The 15,404-nt window shown below is 39.3% G+C and overlaps 1 protein-coding gene across 1 annotated transcript; it reads left to right on the top strand.

The window, feature by feature from the left end:
* The first annotated feature begins 1,120 nt into the window (after window positions 1–1,120).
* Window positions 1,121–15,390, top strand: slc26a5 (solute carrier family 26 member 5). Its single transcript, XM_015049583.1, has 18 exons — window positions 1,121–1,310; window positions 1,922–2,215; window positions 4,644–4,783; window positions 5,013–5,123; window positions 8,612–8,793; window positions 9,001–9,165; window positions 9,255–9,487; window positions 9,568–9,715; window positions 10,133–10,246; window positions 10,367–10,444; window positions 10,557–10,652; window positions 11,680–11,786; window positions 12,550–12,619; window positions 12,724–12,816; window positions 12,891–12,995; window positions 13,778–13,978; window positions 14,113–14,167; window positions 14,672–15,390. The coding sequence occupies exons 2-18, from the start codon at window positions 2,058–2,060 to the stop codon at window positions 14,812–14,814; spliced, it is 2,199 nt and encodes a 732-aa protein (XP_014905069.1). The 5' UTR covers window positions 1,121–1,310; window positions 1,922–2,057; the 3' UTR covers window positions 14,815–15,390.
* The last annotated feature ends 14 nt before the right edge of the window (window positions 15,391–15,404 follow it).

The raw sequence follows: 15,404 nt of genomic DNA, 5'->3' as shown, positions 1-15,404 counted from the left end.
AAACACGAAGTTTTTAATTCATTTATGACTGTCAAACAAAAATGCATATACATATTCTGGGCTGAAGGAGGAGCTCTTGTAGAGAAATTCACTCAATAACAGCCACTTATTTTCATTTTTAATCTCAAGAATGCTATTCATTAGAATATCTTTTTGTATTATTATGTTTTACAAAGCCAAAATGTGTGTGTGTGTGTGTGTGTGTGTGTGTGTGTGTGTGTGTGTTTGTGTGTTTGTGTGTTTATTTTCTTTCTTTTTAGCAAAAAACAAAGTGAATGAAAAATATATTCCAAATGTAATTAATGCAATTTTTCTCTTTTGTTTTTTTCCCCAGAGGATATGCAACAATGCTACATATGTCCCCCGCTGAGGTTTTGTACTTAGGATACAGTATAAGTACTGTATCATTTCTGTTGAAGGTAGAAAAAAACGAGGGAAGCCCCGTGACCTATGGCGTCAACTGCGCTGCTTTCGTCACCTATCTTGCTGTCTGACAGAGAGCTGAAAAAGAAAGCGAGTACTCACTCTGTCATTAAATTACAGTTCTCGTTTTTAAGTGTTATTACATATCAAAATACAAGTCATTGTTCGTAAAACTTTTGATGGAGAAAAATCTCACAATGAAAAGGAACACTAGAGTTATTCGTTATGTACTGTGGAACAGAATGTAGCAAGAGAAAATTGTGGATTTATTTATGTAGTACAGTTGTTAGTAAAATGTTGTTATATATTATTGCTACATAATAATACTTATTATAACGACAATACAAATATACTAATTATTAATAACTACAATAGATAAAATACAAAGTAAGTAATCTCTGATATATTCTAATTTATCAAATGGCTAAATGGCTCTGTACATAGCTAGTGATTTTATATATATATATATATATATATATATATATATATATATATATATATATAAAATCTGATATATATTATATATATCAGATTACTATTAACAGCAAAACAATCATATAATAATAATAATAATAATAATAATAATAATAATAATAATAATAATAATAATAATAAAGTTATACTTTTGTTTTTCCACGTCTGGACTGAAAACAGCGCATGCGTCCTCAACCCGCGCCCGTTCAACTTCAGACCGGAAGGGGTTAGGAAATTTGTTGACGGAGTAACTCCTCTCTTAAGCGCTTCCTATCTCTGGCTAATCATGAGTAGTAGCAGTCAGTTGCCTACAGTCCGGGAAGAACGTCCCTCTAGTTAATGTACAACCACAGAGGTCACTTCATAAACTGTTCTCCTTCAACCGGTAGCATCCCCACAGGAGGAAGACGGAGGTAAGAACCTAGCTCTCTAGCATCTTCATGTTAGCTGAAATGTGAAGGTTAAAAGTAAACTCTTTTCTTCTCACTGAGGGGTAGGAGCTAGTTCAGCTGAGGACATGTCCACACCTGTAAGCGCGAGTATAAACGTGGCGAAATTGTTTAGAATTACGCGCATGTGAGTCCCCTCAGTGACATGACAGTGAGCATTAAAAATAGTAATTGAGAGAGAATAAGAATAAGTTCCTAGCTCTTAGTTGTTGGCGCGAACCACAAAACTACAAGCCGGCTCTGCCGTCAGATGCAGTAAAAACTATAAACTGTAAAGTTAAAAAAAAAAAAAAAATCTCTTCTAATGGACGTTTAATATGTCTGGAAACCATGAAACCTAGTAGCATCATAACATATTACTGTCTTTTTTCCCTTTTTTTTTTTTTTTACATCATAGCCTCGCCCTGTAAGCATACATCTATAAATATTAAGCTGTCAGATTTCCCACTACTGTTGCTTTGCTAATACACTGGACTTAAATTTGTCTTATCTGTGCGGATCAGGGAATCTAACGGCTTGCCTTTCCTTTTATTGGCCACTCCTTCTAATTTTTATCTTGTCATGGTGACTTTCAGAACTGAAGATCCCAGTTAAAGGAATGAAGATCCTCCAGTTCAGAGCAATGACAGAGAAGAACAAACTGGAAAGTTAAAAAAAAAAAAAAAGAACAGTGACTTCCTCTGTGCTGAATAAGCCAGCCCTTCACTTTCCATGGAGCCTGAAGAGGCGTCAGCTCAGGAGGATGGAGGCTCCAGGCTGATGCTCCGGGTTGAGCGTCCAGTCTATGATGAGGAGTTCCTCGGGACTCGGCTCCTCCATCGCAAACAGAGCTCCACCTCCTTCCGTCAAAAACTCTCTGACAAATTCAGGTGAGTCCAGCCTCTCAAAATGTGATTTTTCAACCAGCAGTCTTATCCCAGGACTTAATACCAATGATTGCAGCGGTGTTGTAAATCTTTTGTATTTAATTTCTTTTAGTAACTGAGCATTTTTAAGATATATCTTCATAGAAAGGTTCATATTTTTAATCAAAAACAATACAGTGTAAAAGTAGTTGTTTACTTACAGACTTTTTCTGTTTTTGCTTTTAACTCTTAAACATTTCCAACTTAAATATCCAGAGAAAATACAAATGGCAGTGTCTAAAATGTAGATTTTTTTTTTTAATTAAATGAAAATATATTTCTGAACCAACTTGGCCCTGCGTGACGATTTAATTCCCTCTCAGAGGACATTGCTGTCACTTTGTGACCTTAAATTCAAACACATTTTGGGTTTTCCAGCGGGACAACGATGTAATCTGCACACCAGCAAGCAAGCCCACTTCTGGTTGGCTCAGAAGTGGGCTGAATTCACAGTCTTGAATTCAATCCGAGTCTGTTTCAAGTCTGCAAACAGGCTGTTCATTCTTATAAACCTTCCAATATTAAAATGAATTCGATCTGAAACAACGATGTGACATAAAGTGGAAGAAGTAAACTCTTTCACACGCACAATAAACATATTCTAATATTTAAAAAAAAGAAGCTCAAATTAAACTCTTATTTTTATTGATTTTGATTCTGATCTGCATACAAACCAGTTGAGTCTTGTGGAAACAAGATTCTAAAGTCTAAATAAACTTTCTAAAAATTCATAACGTTAATTTCATCCAGGTGAGTCCAATTGAGATTAAGTCTTAATCTTCAAGAGATAAGGACAAGTTGTTGCAAAAAACGAAAACATCAGAAGGTTCCAAATACATATCAGGGTATTATGCTGGGCGGATTCAATCATCAAAAGCAGGATAAAATTTTATTGTGTTAAACAATAATAGTGATTAGATGCTTATTTAAGCATCTATTTTGTAGATGCTTAAATAAGCTTTTAATATGCCTCATTAAAACCAAGTTGGATAACTTGAGAATACTTGCAAAATGTTCCAAGTAGGTGAAACATCTCTAAAAAACCTCAATTAGATCGATCTTGCTCATCCTTTTCTCTGTGTCTCTGGACAAGGAGTGGAAATTGGTAATGTAACCAGTTTTCTTCATTACATAAAAAGGCAAGTCACACTATTGACAGAAGGAACAGCCTCTGCAAATAAGCCAATGCCGCTATCAGGTGGATGGAATGCTACGTGTGTTTTCTGTGAAATGTTGACGAGTTGCTGTTTCCAGCTGTGCAGAGATGATTGTGTGGAGTTCTAATACTGCCGGCTTTATATATGTGTTAAAAAAATGAGAGGAAGAGAGAGCAGTCGTTTGTTTACCAAGTGGTTTGGTTTGTGGTTGGTGTGTGGCCACAAATCAATCTGTTGGTTCTTCAAAGGTCATTCTGTTTTTTTTGTTGTTGTTTGTTTTTTTTAACTTATGCATATGACACTCATTATTTCAAAGTCAGAATGAATTGCTTTTTTTTTTTAAGATTTAAGTTTGCTTCTTTAGGTAAACGATGATGTGCAGACTGATGGTTGTAGAGGACGTACGTACAGTGCTATGTAAACGTGTTTCCTCGGTTATGGTTTGTAAATTATTGTTGTTGTTTAAGTTATTGACTGCAAACTAGCTATGCAAACAGATGTGGAGCTGTGGGAAGAAAGTAATTACTAAACTTAATAACTGCTTGTTCCACTCCTGACAACAACAACTGCTGTTTAGTGTTTGAGATAACTTCCAGTGAGTCCCAGAGGAGGAGTTTTGGACTATTCTTTTTGGTAGATTTGTTTTAATTCAGCCACAGAGTAACGGGGTTCAAGCAAGATCTGGGCATAGACTAAAAGTTTCTCTTTTGTCTCGTCAATCTAAAGAATATCTGACCCGATGTCTCAGGGATCGCTGGGATGGTTTTTTTTTTTGGCAAAAGTGAAACGGGTCTTTGCATTGATTTTTTTGCGCTTGGAACTTTCTTATGGAGCCTTTTTTGCCGAGGCTCTCGTTCTTATTGTCTAATGAACTCTGACCTCTAATTCCAGGTTCTTTTGTACCCTCCTAGAAAGGTCGCTGATGTCCTCTTGAAATGATTTAGATGATTTAGGTTGATCAGTCAGTTTTGAGGAGATGTTCATGGCGTTGTTTCTCATTTCTTCAGATTGCGATGTGATGCTTTTTGAGGTCTTTTTGCTTTAAGCCTGTCATTATGATCACTAAATCAATGATAAATTATAAATGAAAACTAGTTAGATCATTTCCATTTGCATGACTGTTTGTTTCTCTCGTGTCTCTCTCTGTCTCCACCAAAGAGTGGATGACAAAAAGCTTCAGTCTAGTCTCAACCGGATCCTTTTTTTGAAACATGAATGTCCGTCTTGTTTTGCAGGTGTTCGTCTGAGAGGGCCAAAGCAGCAGCTCTGAGTTTCCTGCCCATCCTGACATGGCTGCCGTCCTACCCGGTGAAGCAGTACCTTATGTCTGACGTGATCTCTGGTCTCAGTACAGGAGTTGTGCAGCTCCCGCAAGGTCAGCACCCCGCGGTTCGCCGAGCGCCACATTTTATACGTCAGACATCTGGAGCTGTTTTGGTGTGAAAACACAGTGAAAACCCCAGCTGCAGAACACTCAAGGATTTTTGCTTTTGATTCCACGCTGTCTTTGTTTTTTCACTCTCTGCGGGTTGGACGCTGTGAAGCAATCGCTTGGCTTCATGGTCTTTGTGTTGAAACCTCTGATTTTTCTCTCTGCTCCGCAGGCCTGGCCTATGCTCTCCTCGCTGCGGTGCCTCCAGTTTATGGCCTTTACTCCTCGTTCTACCCCGTTCTGCTGTACACCTTCTTTGGCACGTCCAGGCATATTTCCATAGGTAAGATGTCTTACATGGAGCCTTTCCTGCTGAGTCATAAATCCGAGCTGCGTTGCGAAATACAAAGCTCTGTCGGATTTTCAACACACAGTCGTGCATTTTTTCCACTGGTGCTTAGAACCTTGGATCTGTGACAAATTGAATAAGATGACATTAACACCATTTTTAGTTTCGATGGCAACAGTTTGCATGGAGGTCCAAAACCTGACCTCCATGCAAATGCTTAAAATGCACCAATCAATTTCTAAAAGTGCAACTTTATCGCATGTTTTATAATTTGACATTCATTTTTATTTATTTATTATTTTTTCAGTTTACCTCCAACAAATTTTTAGTTTTGAGCACATGATCTAATTTCTGCTGTATTAAAAAAAATTTTTGTTTTTACTTTTACTTATAGATGCATTAACAGAATCAGCTATTTAAATTCAGTTCTGTGTTGTCGGTTTTGGAGATGGTGTAATTTTTTCCATTGAAATAAAACCAATTTATATGTAGTTTTTTGGTTTATTCAAAACTTAAATATGAATTTTCATACTTCGCTTAAAACTCTCCCATGTACAGTTCTTAGCATGCTCCCATTAGGAAAGTAGAATCTTGACTATGTCGTCATGTCCATTTATTAGCTTGTATTAAATCTAAATAATAACACAATATCTCACCGTCCATTTCCCCTCTTTACATTTACCATTTCAACAACAAAAAAGCTTTCTCCGTTGTTGTAGCAGTTGACTCAATTTGGGCAAAAATGCATAATGGTTAACTGGACTTCATCTTTGGTGAAATGGTTCTTGGAAAAGAGAGTCTTGTGGTTTATTAGTTTCATGTTGTTTGGCAGGCTTCCTAACCTAATTTAATGCAAGGTGCTGGTAGATGAAAGCTGTGCTCTGGTAGGGAGCTTGATGTTCTGCAGACTGGGTGTCGTTCATAGATTATATGATAAAAGATGAGGAAGAAATGTTTCTGTTCCACCGCAACTGTTGTGCCCACAGATTATGTAACCGGCGCCATTGTATCTCATTGACCACAACTTGCCACTTGTCTCTTCTTCCTGTCTGTGCAAAGTGGCACAGAGTCGTCTCACCACGTCTGTTGACGAATGAGGGCAGTAACCTCGTTTTGAGTGAAACAAGTTGACTGTAACGCTGCTGTGAATTCACAACAGGAAGCGAGCGACCTCGCTGTGAAATGGCGCCTGCCCAAAGTTTCCGCTGATGAGCAGCATGACATGGTCATAACGATACCTCTAAATCTGGAAGACGTCGAGAGGGGAATGACTGGGCAGTGGTCCAAGAGCTGGGCCGGGTGGCCTTCACTCTGAAAAGTCGTGTTAGTTTAACCCCATTAGCTGGCGTTGGAAAGGCCATGCAGCTCCAGCCATGAAAAGAAGTGGAGCTGAGGTGAAGCACGTTCCCGACTGTTTGGGTCTGTGTGAACGTCGGCTCTGATAACAGACTGGGATGGTGATAAGGAAAGAACATTTTTGCATAATCTGTCTTTGCAAAACCTTTCGGAGACTTTCACAGTTGTGAAGGTCTTAAGCAGTGCTGCACAAAATTATTCATACTCATATTTTCCCTCATTCTGCCATAATTTACCATATTTTTTTTTAGATCATATTTAAATTATTTACATTATCACACTTATGTATATATATTTTTCATATACATCTTATGTTCCTTATGGTATATATTTGTATATTTACTAATATGTAATACTTTGGATGTTGTATCATGTCAATAAATAAGCAATTTTCCCATAGGGATCAAAGTATATTCTACTCTTCTATATTGCATTCTCAAATTTCAGTCTATTAGAATTTTATGTAAATATGAAAGAGACGTATTTACATAAAATTATTTTTAATTTTCAAACAAATTATAATTTTTTTAAAATAAAAATTGCTATTAATTTACATTAAAGATGCAGAGTTGCCATTTTTGGCAAATTAAATTATTTAAAAAAAAAAAAAAAAGGTTGGGGGCTTGTACACCAATAGGGTATAGTCGGGATCAATCAAGATCATTTATTGATTCCCACAGGGAAATTATTTTGGCCAAGTAACATAAATTCAATTAAAAGTATACTTAGATCAAATAAAGTAAGTAAAATAGAATGTATGTCAATATCCAGTCAGCCAAAGCATCAACTGTGCATTACGCCACTGACGGTACAATACAGTCGTCCAGGTAGGACGACAGTTGTGAGGATAAATTGAATCATGAAGCGCTCAGTCCTGCAGCCTATTAATGACCTTTGAGTACGGCTGCTCCGCCGCCCAGCCAGGATGGAGTGAAGGAGGTGAATGTTACGGATCGGGTCGCTCTGTGCCTTCCTCCAGTCCAGGCTCCTCACTACGAACAAACCAGCCCTGCAGATTATTTTGTCCAGATGCTTCCTGTTCTTCCCCAGCAGACAACGGGATACAGGACAGCACTCCCAAACACCCGACTTGTCAAACATGTGAAGGAGCATTTCGAAACGCATTGTAAGATTTTATCCTGCGAAGAAAGTGTGGAGGACTCCGTCTATTTAATGTTTCACTATACCCTTTCAAGGGTGAGGCTTGGAATAACGGTGGCCACGTGTTCAAACCTGGAGGCAGGTTTGCCATTTTCACAAACGCACCTCTGAAATAACCCCAACAGTACAGATATGGCTAGACTGTATAAAAATGCTGCTTATTAACTTGAAAAGTTGACTTTGTTAAACAGAACAGTAATTAAAAACCATTTCAAAATTGTACTGTTTGTAACGCAGGCAAATAAAGTCAAAAACACAATGTCAACTCTTTGAAAGTGTAAATAAGAGTTTATTTACACATTACTACTGGTTATTGGTAAAGTATGGCACTTGTAGATCTGACAATTTATAGCGCAAAAACTTGAAATTTTTAAGTTTATTCGTAAGTTATTTGCACACACCTCCAGTTTTATTGCATCAGATGCAACTCCAGCTGACAAAATAGGCTGACTTAAACATAAACCATGCAGTAAGCTGCAGGTCATCAAATGCTGCAGTTCATTCAAAGCACGTGTCCCCAAACGTTAGCTTATAAGGACGAACAATTTGTTTTTAATGCAAGTTCAAAGGTCATATTTGTACTTTTGTTCATAAGCCACACCCACTTTGTTGATTCGTCACCATGTTAAGGACTTTACCTCACTGTACAGTGAAATTGTGATACAAATAGTGTGCTAAGGCTTTTGTAGCATTTGGGTAACGTTTTCTGCACGTCTTTGTTCCATTTGATGCTAATTTATTCTTTCAGCGTTTGAAGACCTCACCCTGTTGTTCCCTTTAGTAAATGTTTCTCCTTGTTTAAATTAAAACTGGTCCTCAGCACGACTTGTGGCCTTTCCACACAGCTTGGTTCCTCTCTGCAGGACGCTCAGCTCAAACTACCACAGTCTGGTCCAAGTAACAAGACATGGAGGATGAATTACAGAAGATGCCTTTTATTAAAGTGTTGCATTTCTGACCTGCAGGCACCTTTGCGGTGGTAAGCCTGATGATTGGTGGAGCTGTAGTGAGGGAAGTTCCTGACAACATGGTTATTGGCCCCACCAATGTCACCAATTCGTCTTTGGCCAACGAGGATCTCAGTCCCATCGATGCCAGGAAAGTCCAGGTGGCCGTTGTGCTCACCACCATGGTGGGGATCATCCAGGTCAGTCTAGCGAGAACTCGTCAGAAGGAGGGGCCGGGGTTTCTGTTGTTTAGGGAGAGAAATGTTTTTCCCACGCTCAAAAAAACGTGTGTTTACCCAAAGCAGCAGGCTTAATCGTTCTGGACGCATCACATTGACGTGAATGTTTTTATTTCAAACACAGCCCTTTCCTTTCTATCTCTTGACTTGTTTCCCTTTTTCCTCCAGTTTGTATTCGGTCTTCTCAGGTTTGGCTTTGTGGCCATCTACCTCACAGAGCCTCTGGTGCGAGGCTTTACCACAGCAGCTGCCGTGCACGTCGTCATCTCCCAGCTGAAGTACTTACTGGGAGTGAAAACGGCGCGTTTCTCCGGGCCCCTCTCTGCTGTTTACGTGAGTCTGACAGGAAAAAAACGTGTCTTCCGTTCAATTAAATACGCATGCATGTCTTGCTGCATTGTCGCTCTTTTCTGTTTCTGCAGAGCGTTAACGAGGTATTTAGTAAAATCGAACAGACAAACATTCCCAGCTTCCTCCTGGGCCTTACTTGCACTGTGTTTCTGTACGGGATCAAAGTCCTCAATGAGCGCTTCAAGCAGAATCTGCCTGTTCCCATTCCTGGAGAGATCATTGTGGTTATTGTGTCCACCGGGGTCTCTTATGGAATACCCCTTGAAAAATACAATGTGTCTATTGTCGGGTACATACCATCAGGGTAAGCTAGACTTCAAATGGAACTGACAAATATTTACACACGCGGTGGGATGTGCTGTGAGAGTTTGCTTGTGTTCTCAGGCTCCGCGCTCCTGCTGTCCCAGATTTCTCCCTGGCGCTAAATTTGATCCCGGACGCGTTCGCTGTAGCAATTGTAGGATTCTCCATGAGCATCTCTCTTTCTAAGACCTTTGCCTTGAAGCATGGTTACAGCGTGGACGGCAACCAGGTGAGGAGAGGGTGACAAACAAAACACCGGTCATACTGGATTGTGATACTTCTGATTTTCAACTTTGTGTGTGTGTATTGCACAAAGAGTGATAAATTTCAAGTGTTTAATTCAGTTAATCTTGATTATTGCTTCTATGTCATGAAAATCTAAGTCAATTTGCCTATAAATCAATTAAATGACTGGGTGTCCGCACATCCTTAAAAAGTCTTAAATATATGTGTCTAAAGTTAAGGCCTTAAAATGTCCTAAATTATTTTTTAAAAAGCACCCAGGTACAAACCACTCTCCTTTTAGATTACCGCTGTGAAGTGTTATTATAGTCTGTGCTTAACAATCTCCAGTCCTGACATCGAACAGATAACCGTTTAAAATCTGACTGCCGATCCGTCTTCTATTTTTCCCGTCTTCTGTCAGGAGCTGATCGCACTCGGCCTCTGCAACTTCTTGAGCTCCTTCTTCCACACCTTCGCCATCACCTGCTCAATGTCCAGGAGTTTGGTGCAGGAGAGCACAGGAGGAAAGACACAGGTGAGATGAAACGCTCCCACGCACAGGAGCCTTAAGGCTATCTCAGCTATATTGGTGCCATAAATCCATTAGAAGTGCAACAGATAACACTCACAAAGCTTTTCCTGTGTTTTTGCTCAGATCGCAGGACTGCTGGCTTCTCTCATGGTGCTGCTGGTCGTGTTGGTCATTGGTTTCGTCTTCCAGCCGCTCCCTCAGGTACGTGAAGTCGTTACAGGCGGGTTACCTTGACAGGTTTCTGAGCTGAATGACTTTGATCAGATTTTTTTTTTCTCTTTTTTTTTGTTTTGTTGTTGTCTTTTCTTTTCAGACCGCACTGGCAGCTATCATCATAGTCAACCTGGTGGGGATGTTCAAGCAGTTCCGAGATATTCCCCCTCTGTGGAGGACCAGCAAGATTGAACTGGTAAGCTTTTAAGTTGCTTTCAAATAATAATAATTAAAAAAAATAGTTTTTAAATCAGCACAGCTGACTAGAGGCATATTTTTAGCAGGTTGACATGAGTCTGAGGCTGTTCTTCATCATTAATATCCTCTGGTTTTAGTTTTTGTTTCCATGTAGGGCGAGGCCTAGCTGCAGTACAGACGCACAATTTGACTTTTATGTGCGGCAAAGGATCGGTTCACTTTGAGAGAGGAAAAGATAAGGCCCCGCCTGTTGTTCTCCTTTCATGCTAGACACACAGCCACTGTTACTTTCTGTTTGAAAATGGCCCACAAAGTGCTGGGAGCACTTCCTCTTTGTATTTGTTTCCATGACAACATATCTCCACTCTAACCCTTCCTAATAATCCCTGTTCAGATGGATGGTTCTTCCCCCTTTTTCAGCACAGATGGAAGGACACTGATCATGATCATGTCAATTATGGAGCTCATCACGGCTCAGTTTCCCAACACCAGCTCTGGCAGATTGCTTGTAGATCTTTCAGAGACACCAATAAACTTAATATAATCATGTTGTTCAAAACCAATTATTGGTCACACCGTTATAAATAAGAGTACTGCAACGCAGTCTGTGCTGACAGCAAGTCTGGAATAAGCCTGACTTGTGTATTTGTTAAGAAAACAGTTTTACGACAAGAACAAATCATATTCTACTGGAGAGGAGTGGTGGAAATTACTTTGACTTGGCAGTTGTCCTGCAGTCGGTTGTCTGCAGGACGCAATTTGGGTTTTGATTAGCTGTAAACGATAATCATGAAAGTTAAAGCAAACACTTGATGCACCTTTAACGAGAGCCACTTCTTGGACTAAATTACAGACATCAATTACTTTTCTAATGGTGTTCTCATTTGTCAAGATGAACCTGTAATGAGAAACACCAGGTGCTCGATTACTGTTTCTAGTTTCTTTTTGACAAGAAGCAGAAAGAGTGTTTCTTTAGATCTTTTCCCAGCTTTAATTGTGCAGTATACTGTTTTTTTCCCCCTCAGGCCATTTGGCTGGTGTCCTTCGTAGCATCTGTGCTGTTGGGTCTGGATTACGGCCTCCTGGCAGCCATCGCCTTCGCCATAATAACTGTCATCTACAGGACACAGAGGTACAGCTCACTGGCTTTTGATATAGTTTAATTTCATTGTGCAGATTAAATACAGAGTGCAGGTTATGTCATCATGAACTAATCATAATTTTGTACACAGGGTTTGTACTAATTATGTTGGAGAAGTTTGGTTTGGGCCTGAAACTCATTCTTCATTTTAGAACTTTTTAATTATGTTTAGGTTTCAGTGTGTCTGTGCATCATTTAAAAGTCTTAATCTGTCTCAAATTAAATTAAAATTTCTTAAATTCATTAAATAAAATATAAGTTAGCCTTAACTTACATTTACAGCTAACTTAAATGCCTTAAGTTAGCCCTAAGGTATTTAATTTAAGGCTAATTTAAGTTAGCCTGTGGTATGTTAATCACAGGACTTGAATTTTGTTGCGGCAGGACTATTTAGTCCCATATTCTATGTAGGTTTTTTATATCAGGCAAAAGTTTGCGTCGTGAGTCACTCACTGTATTGGGTATCTACCGGTAACAAGATGCTAATACTTGCTCACTAGCTAGCAAGAAAACAAATAAGCCATTAGCAGGTAGAATATGGCTAGCCAGCTAGATAGCTACAGAGTTGGGTGTTCTGAAATTCTTTTGTACATCTCTGTCATGAGTTAGGTCTTAAATTTTATTCACAGTCCTCTTAAGGTCTTAAAAAGTCTTAAATCTGAGTTGATGAGTTTGTAGTTCTCCTCATTTGACATGAAGACGTGTCAAACGATGCCAATGCTTTCTCTTCACAAGTGTTTTTCTTGTCTTCTAGCCCCAAAAGTTCCATCCTGGGTCACGTTGCAGACACAGGACTGTATTATGACGTGAACACATATGAAGAGGTGAGTTTTAGTGGAGGAGAGGTTATGTTGACACAAGCTCCCAACCCCCCCGCTCACCCCCCACGCATGTTGGTTTTATTTTGGAATTTGTTTATTCTTGCCAGGCATCTGAATACGAGGGAATTAAGATTTTCCACTCCAACTCCTCCATCTACTTTGCTAACAGCGACCGTTACGTGAACAAACTCAAGGAAAAGGTAATTCAGTCCCTTGACATGCAAATTTGAGCTTCGGGGCGAGTTCACAGATCTCTTCTTTGTATTGTCTGCAGACGGGTGTAAATCCCAAGGAGCTGCAGGCAGCGCAGGAAGCCAAAAGGAAACGGAAGAAAAAAGACGACAAGGAACAAAACTCCTCAATTAAGATTTGTGCAGAGGTGTGTCAGCCCTTCATCTGGTTTCGTTTCTCTTTGTGTGGCTTTGTTGGCAGTGTAAACAACCTGTACAGAATATTCTGCATGTCATTCTGACTCAGGGTTTTATGTGGAACAACTGTTGAAGGAAATACTAGTTTAAGCTTGTCGAGAATTTGACCTTCAACGGCGTTTGTGTGACTTTGAAATGAAAAGCTGAAGAGTGTGACTCGCGTGTAGGGCTGCAACTAATTATTATTTTAGTTATTAGTCTGACGATTTAAAAAAAAAAAAAACTGGCACAATCTGCAGATTTATTTTAATTTCAGCCTTTTTCCTAAATACAATGTTAGAAATGCATTAAGAGATGCAAATAAACAAATAATTCATTATCTTTTTAAAATACAAAAATAAACATTTTAATTGCCTAATTTTTTTTTTTTTTACAGATTTCAGTCAAAATGGCTAAAACTATGCCACTTTAGGAATTTTTGGGTAGAATATATTTACAAAGAGCTGTTTTTTTTTTGTTGCTTGTCTTAAAGTCAAAATGTTTATATTTTTTGTACAGTTTTGGCTTATTTGCTGTTCTTTCAACAATTGGCCTTTTTTTTTTTGTTTGTTCGTCTGTATGCACCAATTAACGATTAATCGTTTACCAAGTTACTTGCCGATTATTTGAATAATAAATTCCTCGCATTTAACCCTACTCATTTGAACCTTAAGTTTTTTGTTTTATTCTTAAACTGATTACAAATTTGCTTCAATTTTGTGACTAAAATCTTCCTTACTGTGACACGCTTCAGCACAAGGACGCGACAGAGGAGGTCGTGCCTCAGAGCCAGGAGATGCAGGAGGTGAGGAACGGCGAGTTGGAGGCCAAACACAGCGAGCCGACCTCTGAGGCGGCCGTCTTCCTTGAGCCTCTCAGCCCGGTTCATTCCATCATCCTGGACTGGACAGCCGTCAACTTTATTGATTCAGTCGGAGCCAAAGCCATCAAGCAGGTTGTAACTTTTATTTGCTTTGGATCATTTACATTTTTCCTGCTCGACGACTTGTTGTGACAAAGCATCACTTCATGGACAGACTTGGTTGCAGTTGTGTGTGTTGCAATAACAACAAACTGTGTTTCATTCAGGTCATTAAGGAATATGCTTCAGTTGATGTTCGGGTGGTCATCGCTGGCTGCAACAGTAAGTAATAATAAGGGATTCTCTTTTTACAGCACCTTGTAAAAGTATTCATTCAAATTATTAACAACCTATCAATCAGTCTTCACTGTTAATCAGAATATCCCATTCAGTCGATGTTTGAACGTAGGATTATTCAAGTTATATGGCGGCATAATACAGTCCAACAATTTCTAAAGACAAATGGACACATCTGATTGTGATGCTATTAGATATGGGGCTCTGCAGGGATCGTTATTGGGACCAGGGATTAGGGATGCACATTATATCAGGATCAACATCGGTATCGGTCCAATAAGTAAAACAGATCGTAATCTCCATCTTGTTGCTGTCTCTGTTTCAGTTGGGGGGAGAGGATTATAAGCAGATGAACAATATAGCTGGTGTGGTCGCCTTTACACGGTGTTAAAAGTGTGGGGAAAAGTGTAGCATATCGCTGAATATTAGTTACCTTAACATTTTAGTTTGGCTATGCCCTGATGGATCCATTCTTAATTCTTCTTGAAGGAACCGTTCTGGACGAGCTCAACACGCTGCAGTTTTTCTCAAAGGAACTGTCCACAAACATGGTGTTCCCTTCGGTTCACGATGCAGTCCTGCGTTGTCAGTGCTCCAGCTCCAGGCCACCGGGTGCCTCAAGCGAAGCCTGATCACAGGTTCACCTCCTGAACCCAGAAGGGTCCAACGGGCAGCGACCGTCTGAGCAGTGGACTCATCATTTTAGCAATGGTTCACATTGAACAGTTTTTAATCTTGGTAGCACAGGTAGAGGCGCTTTGTATTCTCAGTAGCTTTGACCATCTCAAATGTGTACGATACTGAGCTTTATCCCTCTGCATCCTCTTAGCGGTCCACAGATACAGAGTACTCAAAAGTTGCACTTTAACACCTTTCGTAGTTCAGGGCTACTTCAGACTTGCTGCTGTGAGTTTTGTTCAAACGTGAATCCAAAAATCATTTCTGGTGGGGTTTGGTGTGTGGAGTTTGTGAAAGTTAGCATCTCGTTGTCTCGCTGATGACGTCTGACGTTACTGATATTGCTGCGATCAATACGTTTTATTTTGAACATGTTTATCAATGCGTGTTTAAGTTGGAAACTATCAAAGCTTGTCACTTTGTGTAATGTCTGTTACTGCATTGCAAATTTTTGTGCTGGAATATTTTAATGTAATGACTTTAAAAAAAAGAGACTTAAATCTGGAATAAACTTTATTTTTATTTGAAAACAAAAAGACTACAT

This window comes from Poecilia latipinna, unplaced genomic scaffold (assembly GCF_001443285.1).
Source record: "Poecilia latipinna isolate Pla-1442-1.1 unplaced genomic scaffold, P_latipinna-1.0 Scaffold46, whole genome shotgun sequence".
Classification (NCBI taxonomy): Eukaryota; Metazoa; Chordata; class Actinopteri; order Cyprinodontiformes; family Poeciliidae; genus Poecilia; species Poecilia latipinna.
This window is presented reverse-complemented; position numbering and strand designations above follow the sequence as displayed.